This window comes from Synchiropus splendidus, chromosome 4 (assembly GCF_027744825.2).
Source record: "Synchiropus splendidus isolate RoL2022-P1 chromosome 4, RoL_Sspl_1.0, whole genome shotgun sequence".
Classification (NCBI taxonomy): Eukaryota; Metazoa; Chordata; class Actinopteri; order Syngnathiformes; family Callionymidae; genus Synchiropus; species Synchiropus splendidus.
This window is the reverse complement of record NC_071337.1, coordinates 28119409-28135265: the sequence shown is the minus strand read 5'-3', so window position 1 is coordinate 28135265 and position 15857 is coordinate 28119409. Positions and strand designations below refer to the sequence as shown.

Here is a 15857-nt window from a genome sequence, read left to right as displayed (position 1 = left end):
AAGAGATGAGCCAGCCAAAGACTGACACGTCTACGTGGCTATATTTGACTGTGGGGAATTTACCGTTGGGCTCAGAAACCCCCTTCTTCATCACCAGCCCCAAGAGTGGGCCGTAGACTGGCGCGCCTGCATGGAAATGTCAAAGCCACATTTCCAAAAATCAGAAGTTTCAATACCAATAAATAGTTGGTAAGTGTTATAATCCAAGAGAGAAAACACAAGGACAAAAAAGCATTTTATAGCTGCAACGTCAGGGATGATGCACAAACCCAGCCCTATAAGTCAAACACAAAACCTTTGTTGTCAAAGTCACCTACCAAGAGCAACCTAAGACAAACAAAAGATGAGCCAAGACCAGAGCAAACACTGAACATTCAGAGCTAAATATGACAAGGCAAACATGTCCATGTCATGACCTACTTTAGAACAACTTGACGGGATGAGAAAAAATTATTCTTAAACCAACTGGTCCACTACCACACCAACCTGGTAAACTAATTCAAGCCCTAGATCAAACCATTGAAAATTGCCACACAGAGTCCCCTCTTTAACAGATTCACTTCATTAGCACCTCTTTGTAAAACAAAAGCTAAATAAATTAGCAACTAAAACTAGTAGCTCAGTGCAACTTAAACAACTCCTGCTCAGGATCATGGAAACACATCTTTATTTAATAAATGTGCAAGTAAGAGTAAGTATGAATCAAGATAGAACGAGTGGAAGACCCACTTTGAACATCAAGTACAACGTTGTATTCTCAATGGATAATCGCGTGGATTCTGCTAACATGGCAGTTAGTTAGTGTGAGTCTTGGAGACACTGTTGTAAGAAGTAGGACGCCAGTTGGGGTGGTTGAACGTTTCAATAAAGTCAGTCAGACTCATGGTTCGAAGACAAAACGATGAGCACATCTAGGTTGCTGGTTATGATTCGTCTAAAGCGTGTCACCGTCAACTCCAACAGCGCAACACCTTAGTGTACGCACGCGCTGTATATTTTGACCAATCGATAGTCCGAGTGGCTACTGCGTCACTTATCACGAGGTCTCAAGCTAACCAATCAACAACGTCTTCACAAGTGCACATCACCAATAAAAACTTAGGACACATTTGAACACTGTAACGCGGTCCTCAGCGCAGATTCCAGAGGGAAACAAAGAAACAGCTACTCACTGTATAATACGCCGTAAAGTGGCTTAAGTTGCCAAGTGAGGCTGTGAAGTGTTGACACACGGTAGGCTATGTGTTGTTTAACGTGCGAGGGCGCTGAGATTTGTTGCTTGAGCTGTTTGCATGTCATTGGAAAGACGAGCTTATTTATAGCTGTTAGCTGGAGCACGTTCCTTTGGGCTAATCGTTCTCTTCCACAGACCCCTCGACTTTGGACCTGTCTTTCCCGAATACGTATAGAACATGGCAGACAAGCAGATCCACTACTCGGAGAAATACACGGATGACAAGTACGAGTACAGGTTTGTGGACCTAATTGAGTTCTGTCGACCGGAAAAAAACCCAAGTCATTTTCAACGTGTCTGTATAAGAAGCGTATTCCACGCAGTGACCTGCCAATTCCTCCAGGAAACCCCTTGCCACTACAATAAGAAGTATGATATTGCTACAGTTGTTGCTGCCATCTGTCTTCCTACTCTGAATTTGACTGTAGTTTCATAATTTCGCTCTCTTAAATCATGACAGACTGTCCAACCTAAAATGACCACAGGGAATGGCATCAAATATAAATTGAAATGATCATGACAGTATATAGTCTTCATGGTGTCTGACTCTAATGGACTCATTGTTATTGAGCAGTTATTTATTTAATTTGTTTAAATATGCAATGTAGTACAGATTAGTCGTCTGGTCTGTGTCTTTACTGCTGTGGCACAATACTTTGCTCCACTGTGGGACAAATAATGGATACCTAATCTTTATTGAACGCTATATTGATCCACCAGGGAGCAGAGCATCACATTCAGTAATTCAAGTAATAGTTCGGATGTGACCATTCACTGTGACAGATGTTGGCAACAAAGATGCCCTGTATCTCACTCCCATGGGCACCAAGTGGCCCCTTTGGGCCTGTTATTAACATTATTATTATAATCATTATTATTATTTTAAATCAGCCGTCCTGCAATGTGCAATTTAATAGTAATTTTCTATTTGCTACCCTGTCAAATCATTATTATTTTATGTCATAATATGATGTTATTATACATGGTGGATGATTATAATTATCTCTCTATAACCATTATGAATGGACCTTTCATTATTTCAGATATAGCCATAATCCCGAACACAATTTAAGATTAAAAACTGGAGAGACTACTTTTTTTTCTTCTCCCAAATATTAATCTGGGTTTGACAGATGGATTGACATTGATGACATTCTTTCGCCAAAATATGTTGTGAAGTCGCCAAGTTTTTATTGAGCTATTTTTTAAGGTGAAGAATCCTTTTGCAACCAGACTTTTGGTCTTGTTGCCGTACCAATGTTTTTCACGGAATCTTTCGACTCTTTTCCATTTTTCCTCAGACATGTGATGCTGCCCAAAGAAATTGCCCGCCGTGTGCCTAAAACGCATTTGATGTCTGAGGCTGAATGGAGAAACCTTGGAGTCCAGCAGAGCAAAGGATGGGTGCACTACATGATCCACCAACCAGGTATCAATCTTTTCTCTCCTACATTCTCCTGTGTTCTCTCAGACTGCATGGCATGTGCAAGGATTTTAAACTGCAGTGCCTCTTGAAGGTAGGTTTGAAACCTACATTTTTCTGCTCTTCAGCTGAATTCTGTTTTGAGTGATACCTTGATTTCCGGACTATAAGCCGCTACTTTTTTCTCGCAGCCTGAACCCTTATACAACGATGCACCTAATATATGGATTTTACCGGCTAAGGAGCCTCATCACATCAAACCAATGAAATAACAGGCGTTTTATTTACCTTAAAGCGCTCGAAAATATGATTTTTCCATCTGCAGTGGTGCTAACACAGCCAATCTCATGGAGGAGTGGAGATGAGAAGCAGCTGTTGAGACTGGCTGTGGTGTCAGAACTTTTGCACACGCGAGCGAAAAACAGCACATTTTGAGCGCTTTAATATAAATAAAAGGTGTGAGGAGTTCATGATTCAAGTTCAGAACATTGCAGTGTTTCATGAGTCTGTCTCCAACCCTGTTTCAAAACTAGTGTAGAAGTGATCCTCATGCATTTGTCTCATGGCTCAGACCGCACCACTGCAGTCGCAGCTTATAGACTGATGCGGTTCATGTATGAACAAGATGTATTTTCCTTCTTGAATTTAGAGAGTGTGGCTAATATTCCGGTGTGCTCTTTAGTCCCGAACTTATGGTAATAGAGATATTTCAATTCAATCTTTTGTAAGGCTTTTTTTCCTTAAAAATTAGGCGTAATAGGTGAGTCTAAAATGTAGCATCAATTCCTAAAGAAATAACATTTTTGTAATTACAGTTTGTATTGAAATAAGTATTGGTGTGTTGTAGCAATCTATGTGAAGTGCATTGTTTCACCCTGCAGTGCTGTACTGAGCACTGAGAAAATATTGAATTGACTGTGGAAGAATATTTTACTTCTGTGATGGTCAGCCTGAGAATTCTTGTTTTGCTACAATTCCGTTATTGGACACCAGTGAAGGTCAGCTCTTCTGGTGCCCGTTTTTTCAATAAAATATTTTGCCATCCAGATTTCAAAATGCTGTAGCTGTAAAACTGTTTGAGACAGACATGTCAGTTCATTCAACTTCATTTACTGTAAAACTTTGATCAGATACACACCCACATATGTTGCTCAGATTGAGGTTACAGGTGTCCGCCTACTGCTTGTGTACAGTATTTGCAGCTAGGCTTGTTTAGATGACATTCCAGAAAGTGACTCCTCACCACGTACATGTGAGGAGGGGGATGTCTTGGTCCTGTCCCCTGGACAAGGGAATGTTAACCAAGTTGACATCCATCAGCCCGCTCACTCCTTAAGAGACTGCTGGGGCTCTGTGTTGCACCTTCAGATTGCTGTACTGCGATTGCCAAACAGAAGATTGTTATTCCCCATTGAAGTCAGACTGTACATCACTCAAAGGTTGTCTTGCATAAACCTGTAACCATCTCCCGGACGAGACCCATTTTGTGCTATTTATTTCAGTGTCTATTCAGTCATCTCTTGTTTACTTGTATATATTGTATATATTTAAAGTCTTGTAATTTTTATTTCTGTAGTCTAGTTTTATTGATGTTTTAGGGTTAGTTTCTGTTATGTCAAATCTGCTGTGTGTTTTGTCTTGTGCTATTCATTTCCCACTGTGGGATAAATAAGTCAGATGTGCTAAATTGTGACTTTAACTAAAAGGTTGCTGTCAGAACATTTCAGCAACACAACTGTGCCCCTGAAACATATATGCAGCTATTGACCTCAGTCTGCCATCTAATCGTCGGCACACTTGTTTCCCACCAGAGCCTCACATTCTTCTTTTCCGAAGACCTCTACCCAACCTCATCTGAAGCTTCCGTAGTCCACCCTACTGGAACTTTCTCTGCCAACGCTCCATGAAGGACGGTCAAGCTGCTGCATTACTGTGGACCCGTGGGTTCCGGCCTCCTGTAATCTGAGCTGACCTGGTTGGACCGTTTGGTAAATGAAGAGCTGTACAGCAAAGACTTGTGCATGTATCACTGCTGTCACTTCCCACTTGAGTGATCTGGACCCCAGTCCGATCCAAAAACTCACTGATCAGTTGAAGTGTTTTGAAGTTCATGTTGCTGCTTTGATGAAATGATGACTCTAAAGGAACATTTAACTGTATTTATCTAGTCCTCGAACACCAAGATTAGAGGCTGACTGATTCATTTTCTTTGGAAGATCCTCAATGGTCTTTTTTAGACTTTTTAACTTTGATTCCACTGGAGCTGCTCTGAGTTCAACCTCAAATAAACTTGAATCATATCGGAGAGTGTTGTTTTCTGTCGTTACATTACACTGTTGGTCACCACGGTTCCAGAAAGGGCCGCAGTGGGTGCATGTTTTTGTTCCGCCCAATGAAGAGCACATGGTTTGACCAATCAGGTGATGGCTGAAAAAAGCAGCAGCTGACTGACGATGGCAGATTACAGATGTCCTGTTTGGTGAAGCTATGTGTGTGTGCTTGACTGGTTCTGTATGTATAATAACGTATAACAGTTTGATGAACCCTAGTGATGGATCTTTACTTTTGACCACTGGTTATGGCTGTAAACGCAAAGAACACATGGCAAATATTGTACTTGAGATGCTTGCTTTCTTTAAATATTGCGTAAATGGCGGCGAATAAAATGGTATAAACAAAAAAAAAAAACCTTAGAACGACAGTCGATGAAGTTCCCCTTTTGGCCTGTGGGGGGCGTCAGACTCCACAGGACGAGCCAACCATGAACTCAAACGAGACCTCAGAATTAAGTTCATTGCTGAACCTAATCTTTGAGTGAGTCAGTTTTGCATCTCCAATTTTGGCTCTCAGCCGTCACTCACCTGCAGCAACGCTCTGACTTTGCCATGACGACCGTCACTTTTGAAGTCTCTGCAAATGGAGGACAGACGTTTTTCACTGGATTCAAAAAGGGAGACCATTTTCTGGAAAATATTACCGAGGTAATCGTCTGGCTGGTCAGCACTCCCGAGTGTCCCACTGAGATGCAGAGATGCCCGCGCGCGTGTGCGTGTGTGTGTGTGCTGCAGAATTAGATGCCTGAAGCTTCAAGGTTTTAAGAACGCTCTGAGCTTCTGCACAGGGTGTCATGAATCTCGCCGAAAATTGGTCGCTGTTGGAATCTTAATAGCGAATGATAACATAAATCTGAGTGTTTACTGCGGCACAATAATCCATGGCTAGAAGAAGGTGACCTTAAATATCAATCTGGAGATTTAAAATGTGGACGGGAACATTAAATAGCTGGATCATTGCGTGACCTTGAAATTGAAGCTGAGCCTCTGTTCAAGTGGGCTCCAAATGAAGTTGGCACTTCTTCACCTGGTCGATCATCAACTCAGGTGTTCCTCAGGGATCCTCCAGGGTCTCAGTAATCATAATCCCAAGTGGTTCTTGTGTCGATGGTTTGAGTTTGTCTGATGCAAAATCACCTTGGTCCTGCAGTGACTGAAGGAAGCTCAGATGAAATATGATCTCTCCATCTGGTCCTGACAGCTGCAGCCCCAAAGCTGGACATGGTCATAAAGCTTTCAGAACTGACTTATTCTGTATAGAAGAGACTGCTCTCCATTATTTCTCCAATGTGTATGTGAACTTACATGACGTGAGGTCTTTCATGGTCAAAGCCACAGAGGATCCTCAGACTCTTTAAAAGCCCAGGGAAAGTACTGCAAATATCTTTCGGGAAGGTGATTCATGATCCTAATTTTATCACAATAAGGGAGAAACATGAACTACTATCGTAACAGGAGAGGAAGCTGCAGACATTAAACTCTTGAGCAGGTTCTTCATCATCTGCATCATGGATGCACTGTTCATTGTAGACCCCTCAGAGAAGTAAAAAAATCCGCAATCTACAAAAACACATTTCATATATGAATCAGAGTCAGTCTAAACTATTTCTGTTTGTACACATTTCACACATATACAAGCTCTCTTAGTGACTCTGCTCGCCCTCTTTTGACCTACACTATACTGTACTTTATAGGCCAGGAGGTGCTCTTTTAAGAGCAAAAATAGTTCTCCCTCTACAAACCATTGCCAATGAACCACTACACTTCACACAGACAGACCCAACACTTTTACACATTCCAATTTAGGAAGCTTCCGTCAAGAGGAAGGCTGTGTCACATGAAGCAATAAATGTATTACAACTCACAAATACAATCACACATTCACTTCTGGTCAAATCTGCATCTGCAAAATCTTGTTTAAAAGCAGTATTACACATGCCAGGCCACCGTGTGGTGCTTTGAAGCTCTTGTGTGCAAACATCAGAAGAGCAACAACATAAATATGGCAATATGGCATATGAGTCTTGAAATGCCGGTGACACACCTTTGACATTTTCTTAAAAGTATGTTTTTAAAACATCATTCTCCATGACATATGAAATATTTTCAGTTATTGTTATTCATAAGAAAAAATTGCTGTGTCAATATCCTGTCACCAGCTCACCTCGACTTACTTACTTGATGGACCCCATGGTGGTTTCTCTCTGGTGCATTTTATCTTTTGGTTGTTTCTATATCCCATCAGAAATGGCATAAAATGTTTTGTGGTGTGTGGCTCTTTTGAAATTGTGAGTTAACGGAGCGTGATGAAGCAAGGCATGACGCGAGGCGCGGGGGAAATTTGCGAGGCTCCAAAGTGGCAACAGATGAAACCTTACAGGAGCGAGAAAAATAGATGATTGGATGAGAACCCTAAAAAGAGTGGGGGGGTAGACGGAGGGTCAGACAGGGAGAAGCAAAGTGCTCGGGGGAGAAAAGTGTATTTATGTGCGCGTGTCGTCGGCACAGTGGGGAGCCTCCTAAAAGGAAGCAAACCGAAGGAGCAAAGAGGTTGAAATTGCTCCATTAAACTGTCCGGGGGAGAAAATCCATAAATGAAGGAGCAGCGTGAAATCATTTATCAAAGTTGGTGAGAAATGGAAATGTATTCCAACGTTAATATTCTGTGGTAAAACAAACTGGCAAAAATTAATGTTTGAATTATGCATTTTGTTGGAATGTATAATTCATTAACTATGATTTGTCTCAGATAATTAAAGCAGGAATGTGAAACGATTCCCACCTTCTGTGGCACATGAGAGTGTGTGTGGGGGTGGGGGCGGGGGCAGCGGTACGCATGACTCGACAACTGATGCCATGTACATGAACTCTTCGGCTACACACAATAATTGTAGCTCAGGCCTGCTGGGGTCCACGGGCCGTGGATTTATCAGCCCTGAAGTTGATCTTACGCACTTCAAATACTGCATTAGCTGTGAGACTAGAAAGTAAATCCCATTTTTGACTTGTGACGGAGACTAGTACAGGAAGTCAAGACTGAACTTTGGACCTGAGACACAGGTGGTGTGTCAGTGATGGCTGATGAAGCTTCATGAAGCCTCACTTTCACCAGCTAGCCACTGGATGGCACTCTCAGCTCTACAACAGTCAGCTTTAGATGTTAACCAGTGATAGGACTGTAACAAGTTAATTACAATTATTTAATTACAACATTATTGTGATTAATTGATTACAATAAAAAAAAATTAAATTAAATTAAATTACATTTAATTGAATTGAACAGTTTGCTCTCCAGACAACAGGTAAGTGCAGGAGTCCATGCTCCACTGATCACACTGATGCACAAGACACAGCTAGGATGATAACAACAACAACCAACATGGAGGAATCCCTGAACAAAAGCAAACAAAAGCATCTGTTTGCTTTTGTTCAGGGATGTTGTTCGCTACACAACGGCCAGGGTTTCCACTACTCTGAATGGATTCTCATACAAATATTTTCAAGACATGAAAAGAGCTTTAGTTTAAATATGGTGATATAAAAACTTGAATATAGCCACCATCGTGGTTTATTGTGTTATTGTCAAACTGATGCAAAATAAACAATATTTTGTTGTTTAAATGTATGTAGGGGTTCATCATTTGATTCACTAATATACCAAATTGTCCTCATATTTTTCCCCATAAACCAAGAGTGCCACCTGCCGCACTGCTCCATGAGGCTTAACCAGCATACACGCATCCTTCCCTGCTGCCTGGACACATGGACACTTGGGGCAGGGACTTCATTCCATCTCCTGTAGCAACCTATTCCATATAGATCTGCTGCTCGGCGAGTGACACGCCACCACCGAGCTCTTCTCCTGATATCATCATTGATCCGGCTTGAGGGAACTCGTCTGGAACTGGCAAGTTAGCGGTCAGATTTATGGATCCACGCGGGTCACCGGGCTGGACAACACATTTGTGTTAGACTTGTTCTGTGCTGCTGTTCCAGGAAGAGATTAGCATGCAGCTGCTGGCACTGAATCTGATTGCAAGAAAATCAGTAGTGTCTGTCGATGGGAGCAGCAGAGGTCAAGCCGTCTGTCCAGACTGGCTGAGCTGTGAGCACACACACAGCAGCTCAACCTCTCCACTCCACAATATTATCTCTCGACACTCTGGGATCATGTGCTCCAACTTTATTCAAAAGAGGTAAATCAGCAGAAAACACTCTTTTAACTTCTGACTCACAACCTTGACAACGGTCCCTCAGGACTTCATACGTGAACGACGTGAGCTCTGCTCTTTTATGTACAGCCAGAAGAGGTGAAGCCAAAACCGGCTTTGTTTAATTAAGGAACATTGAAGAAGAAGAAGAAGTCGGGTGGTGAGGGGTATCTTCTGGGCCAGTATCAGCGCCGGAGGAGTAGGTCCGCATCAACATCTGAACAACTGTCTTAATATTTACAGTAAATGACCCTTAAATGATGTGAGTGAAGCCTCTTCACCTCCACTAGAAGATTCAAAGATGGAGGACTTCATTTCTGGCCAGCAGAGAGGCGTACAAGTTCCCCAGACCCTGACCTCTAAACCAAAACCTTTTTGATCTTGGGTCCCACCTGTCCCAGGACAAGTAGCCCCAGAGCCCATACAAGTAATAGAACTGATTCATCACTCTTGATTTCATTTGTGATCAACCATATTTAATCTACATACACACAAACAAACCAAAACCTTGTGAAATGACAGGAAATCATGTGATCATCGCAAATATATTTGTCATTGAAAAGTCCAACCAACAACTGAACCAGGTGCAAGACATATTCATCAAATCTAGTAAAGAAAAAAAAAATACACTTGATGCAAACTGTTGAGAAAATTGGAAAAACAGAATCAAATTCTGAATAAAATAAATATAATAAAACCATGTCTAAGTATCCTAAAATAAAAATATATTTAATTTAAACTCCAAAGAATGTACAAGTAAATGAAAGTATTGCCACAAAATATTCAAATTAATTTTCAAAACTGCTTCAACAGGTGCTTTCTTGAACAGTTCTTACTGTTCGTGAAAGTAAAAACTGTTTCACTGTTCATGTTCATCAGTTTTTCTTTTCAGTGAACTTCTCCATAGTTCTTAACTATCACAGATGTGCAGCTGTCAAGTCAATCCAGTGACACAGTACTGCCACCATACGTGGCTAATGTATTAAAACTGAGCGTCTCACAGCCCTCACAGCCCAAAGGTGTATAACAAAAAACTTTTAGTGGCCCTCTAAGAGGCGCTCGTGGCCCAACCATGGGCCCCGGCCCTATGGTTGAGAATTACTGCTCTAAGCCCCAGGTGTCAAACTGAATCCCAAATGGTCAGTGTAGGTGCAGGTTATCGGTCCAACTGATCAGGAGCACACACTCCAACAAGTCAGGTGTCTGAAGGCTGTAACCAATTGATCTGTTGCAGCTTGTTTGATTGGAACAAAAGCCTGCATCCATGTGGCCCTTTTGGGATTCCGTTGGATACCCCTGAGCTCTCCTTCTCTTCTTCTTTAGTGAGGTTACTGGTGTCTGACGCTAGGTGTGGTCTCTGTATCTCAGGATGATTCTCAAAGCAATGAGGTGTTGTTTCCCATTGGCTGGACTCTTGGCCGCTGTGTTGTCTGCTCATTTGTAGCGTCTTACTGCGTTGTGATGTTTGGAGAAACCTATCCCAGAGTTTTTCCAGCTCCAGTCTCATTGACCAATCATCCACAGGTGCATGACAGGTGTCTACTTCTGCGAGTGGAAACCAACTGTCCTGCTCCATCTGTTGGTGGTCAAGGTGGTGTTGCGTTTTGCTCTGTGGAACATGTTCTGGTCTACCAGGAGAATTCCCTCCCTTAGCCTTGTTGCAGGGTTTTTGTTCGTCAGATGTTCGCAACTGTTCCAAAAACACATTTCGTCTTCGAAAGAAATACATCAGCGCTTCAACGTTGCCATCAGAAGGAGCCAAAACTATGCCTTCATGGAGAGGACCATGGTAGATGACCCACGTCAAGAGTCAACTGCCTAAGCTCTGCTCTCCAGTCGGTGGGATGTGAGGCGAGAGAACAAAGAAAAGAGAACTGTTGGTTGGAGTTGAGGAAAAGCAGACCACAAATAACAGAAAAAAAGATTCCAGATGGGTGGATTTGATCTTTCAGATTGATAGCTAACACATCCTCACTCTCATGTCGCAGCATATTGACGTTTGGAAAGTTGCTCTTTGTGACAACAATGGCAACTTTCCCAACTTCAATATATCATTCCATGAGAGTGAAGATGTGTTCTGGTAGTTGTTTTTTTTTTTTTAAAGGATTGTTTGGCGCTGTTTTTTTTCTTGTTGCTTGCAGTATTATTCAAATGTGGCGTTCAATGTGCACACAATCGAACTTGTCTAATCGATTCACACCATATTGAGCTATCTGAACAAAAATGCTTTGTCAAAATGAATCGCTGCTCTAAACGGGAGCGTGATGTTTATGCAGTAAACACTTGATGAATGTTTGCTCCTGCGGCGGCTGGAGACTCTGCATGAGAGATGGGCGATAAATGAGCCGTTCCTCCGTCTTCACTACAAACACACTCCAGTGTGATGCTTGTCAGATGATAATGGCTCATCAAACTTGGAGCCACAAATGAATTATGCATCACAATATGTTCGGTTCTGATGGTGTGGATCGCTCCACCAGACACTGTTCGGCCTCTGGTTTGAGCGTGTCCATGGTTCATGACTCTGTGACTTGTGGAAAGACAGCGCAGTCGTCAGTTTCTGCCTGGAGTATTTACAGCTCCAGAGGGAAGCAGTCGGGTCATCTATCACTCCTCTTTGGCCCAGAAGTGTAAACACATTGACAAACAGTATGATGCAGACAATTGAGATTGATGCAGCCGCTGAAACAAAGAGATCTGGACACAGACGCTGCATCTGGTGTCGCCTCGTTGAGAGCCCTCACAATAGTTCTGTGAAAAGTGTTCACCTGAAATGATCACATCATCTTGAACAGGGCTGGTTATCAGTACACTCATGGCTGTAGCCCCAACTCTCAAGTCCTGTTGTTGTTTCGCTTTCACTTTTGAAATAGTGAGAGGCTGAAAAGTGTGAAGGCTGTCTTGTTGGAGGAGACTTCTTATCACGTGGACGTCATTACAACACCAAAACCTTGCTGCAGACGCCCCAGGAAAGCATCCAGTGGACACGAATGGAGCTCAAGCCAAGCGAATCATCTCCATTATCAATGGTCCACTAGTGTTTCAGTCAGTGATTAACCAAACCCAACAGTCCTGTTGGGATGACATAATGTAGACCTCATGTCATGATTGGCTCAGGTGAACAGACCCAAGTGCTAGATTGCAACTGGCTCACCGAAGACTCGACAATGACAAGGTTAAGTTTTAACAAGATTTTATATACAATAAACAAAAATAACAGGGCACAGATAGGAAATGAAGAACTAAAGGTGTCGCTATCCAAAACGTAGAGCAAGGGAAACACTGAAGGACGAAGGAGAAAATAAGACACGAGTAAGGAAAACCGTCGCACAATGCACAAACACGGCTATAAAAGACAAAAATTATAAACTAGAACGAAAACAAGGAAGCGGCAGAAAAGACTCACGCGATAGAAAGTTTGCAAGAGAGGCAGAAGAAACTCTCGGGGGTAACAACCATCTGGCAGCACGGACTGGAACCCAGGTGTAGAAATCAGCGAGCTTGATCATTGGAAGAGCTCCAGCTGTGCAGTCATGAAGCTGGAGGGAACAAAGGAGAAGGAAAACACAGATAGGAAATAACAAAATAAAAGCACAAGAAAACAGGGAACATAACACCTCAAAGTTACCCAGCAACTGGAGCTGTTCTATGACGTGGCATGATGCTCCCGGGTGGATCAGCAGCACGACTACAGAAAGTGAGGAAATGCTGTCTCATCCAGTTCAGGCTGGCCTTTGACCACCAGTGAGGCCGACTGGAAGGACAGGCTGGTGAACTTCTATGTGAGCAAGTGATTTTAGACTGGCAGAGTTTTGTCAGGGCCAAACCTAATGGAAGCGATACACTGATAACAGCTGTCTATCCCAGCTACCTCGGGAGCGAGAAGTGAGGGACACCCTGGACAGCCCACCGTCCATCACAGGAGACCCAGTTTACACTTGATGGAAAACTTGTCCAAGAGTAACATCAGAAGTTCATCCTGACCTCCTAAAACTAGCCTGTCCTCCACTGAAGAAGAAAAAGCCTCATGTAAGCAGTGACTGGCTCTAAATTAACATTTCTCATCTGAGTTTAAAAGATGGCTCATGAAATGAGCAGCCAGGGGCGATCTGGACCAGCTCTACTTTTTAAAACGTAATAAGCTCAGAACCCCTGGAGATCCGTGAACATTTGAAGAGTTAAATTATGACCACGGCTGTGTCCTCCATCACAGACGCACCTTTCTTAACAGTTTTTAAAGTGATAACGTGCTTCTATAAATCAGGACTCGGTCTTCACTGCTGCTTCATGATGCCCAGGAAGACTTGCTGTGGCTGCTTTTTCAGTTGGGGCCAGTGGAGATGTTTCCGAGCAGATGCGCTTGATAAACAAATGATGTTTTTGTTAAGAAAAACAGATAAAAAAAGGCTCAAGATACAGATTCAGGATGTGTTTTTACAAGGGCGCCCTTACAACTGAATACTTTTGTGGTCTTTCTTGAAGGAACGTGGAGGTTGGTGTTAGGGATTAAACGTCTTGTGGGACTTGGAATATGTAACCCTTCAAATGAATGTTTCTCTCACGGTTCATACTTGGAGGCACTGTGAGCATCATAAGGTGCTAAATATTGTGGTGGAAAAAAGTTTTTGAACACCTGTGAAATGTAACACAATCTCAAATATTGTCATGAAAATATGCTGAAAACTATTTCCAACAATGTGGATGCTTTATCCAGACTCTAACAAATACAACTGATATATGTTTTTGTTTATTTTTTTTACAACAAAAACAAAACTAAAATCTTGACAATTTCAATAGAGCACAGGAAGTGACAGAGAAACTGGACAAAAAAACTAACAAACAAACCATCAAATCATCAAATTAATGTTTAGTAGCCCTTCTACTAGCACACATTAGAGTGCACGAGTGTCCAAAAGTGACATCTAAGTGTAAGTAGCCTTGAGGGTGCTAGTGTCTCACCTAACAAACATCCTAGCCCTGAGTCGTGCCTTTTCAGACGTTGGACAGGAAACATGCAATGTGGAAGGGCTGTGTTTGGCGTTATCATTGGAGACAATAGTCTCCAAAGTGGCTATTTGATGCCTCATTGTGAGAATGCATGCAGGCAGTCCTCTTGTTTCAGGATAACTGGCCCCCATTCAAAGCTTTGTGCATTACCTTGACAAATGGAAGACAGTTGGTTGACGTGTCTCTCAACCGGATGAATCTTGGCACGTTTTTGTCCTCTCTCTCATCCGAGAACAAAAATGTACGGTGACTCATGTCCAGCTGACTTGGCAGCCACAGTGCTTGACATAAAGGCCCCCGTTTACTCGCTGATGGCCGGATGCTGAGACCTCTGAGGGCCACCATATGACTGACAGACGGTGAAGCTGCTCCTCAGTAATTGTGAGTATAAAGTTCCAACACCGTCCTAATAGCAGAATATCAGACATTAACTTCAGGAAGTGGCATGAATGAGTGTCTAATCTCCACAGAGTCATTTAAGCAGGGTGAGGAGCTCTCCTGGTTCTTATCTGGGCGTCAGAGCTTTCACAGTCTTTGTCTGAATTAGCTGTCAGCTGTTGTGGATTCTCCTCTGGCTTCTTTGGGAGCTCAAGTAAGTGAATTAGGTTCCACCTTTAAAGATAATTGCTTAATTGGCATCTTTTCATGAGCTGTCGGGCACAGAGCGCTCCGGCTCCGATAACTCGGTAATTATGCCGCCGCAGCACACGTGTGGCCGAGCAGAGGAGCAAGAGCTGACAGCTTCTTCTCTCTCTGCGTCCACTTTCCTTTCAAGGTTCAAATTGCCTCTTTAAAAGTGAGAGTGTGTCGGTGTATGACTGAGACGTCAGAGACTGTTTGAACGCAACTCGTTTGTGTGCTTTTATTCCTGCTGAACTGCCCTGCTCTGCTGTCGGAGGACGTCTCACGTGGACGTCTCCTTTCTTCTGGGATGAAAAGTGGTTCCTGGCAGAGGCTTTGTTGAAGATCAGTCTGTCAACAGAACATGGCTGGATGACACCTAGCGGAGGAGGTTGGTACTGTGTTTGCGCCTTATCACTTTAGCTGTTGGATGTATGCAACAAAGGAACACTGAGCAGAGGGAAGGTTCAGTGTCAGGGCCAGAGCAGAAGGTGATGAGCTTATTTATTTCCAGAGGTGTCCTGAGGTAGACTGGCCCATGTCCATGAAGAACGAGAGAAAGCATTGAGGAGGGAGTAAAACAGATCAGAATCAGAAAACTTTATTAATCCCAAGGGAAATTGTGTTCGCAACATGCTCTGTAGGCAATAAATTCCAAAAAGAAATAATATTATAAAGTGCAAAAAGCTATGCAAAAGAGCTTAGAAACAATGTGCAAGAAAAAGATTCAAGAACAGAGTGAACAGAAAAACGTGCAAAAGATTCCTACATTGCAATTTTTTCAGGGGTGAATTGTGCGTTTTTATTGCCACACAGGAAGAAAGGACCTCGTGTGGCGCTCAGTCTCTGAGATGGGTAGTCTCAGTCTGTTGGTCCGTGTGCTACTGCATTGGACCAGGAGTGGATGGAGGGGGTGGGTGATGTTGTCCAGGATGCTCCTTAGTTTCAGGAGCATCCTTCTCTCCATGACATCATCAGGTTCAGATGGAGAAGAGATACCTGCTCAATACGGTCTGACTGACGGAGAC

General features: G+C 42.8%; 1 protein-coding gene across 1 annotated transcript; it reads left to right on the top strand.

Annotated features, from left to right (window-relative positions):
- Window positions 1–1135: 1135 nt before the first annotated feature.
- Window positions 1136–4946, top strand: cks1b (CDC28 protein kinase regulatory subunit 1B). The gene is made up of 4 exons (XM_053863289.1): window positions 1136–1233; window positions 1370–1471; window positions 2536–2663; window positions 4469–4946. Exons 2-4 carry the CDS (start codon window positions 1413–1415, stop codon window positions 4513–4515), a joined length of 234 nt encoding a protein of 77 aa, XP_053719264.1. The 5' UTR covers window positions 1136–1233; window positions 1370–1412; the 3' UTR covers window positions 4516–4946.
- The last annotated feature ends 10911 nt before the right edge of the window (window positions 4947–15857 follow it).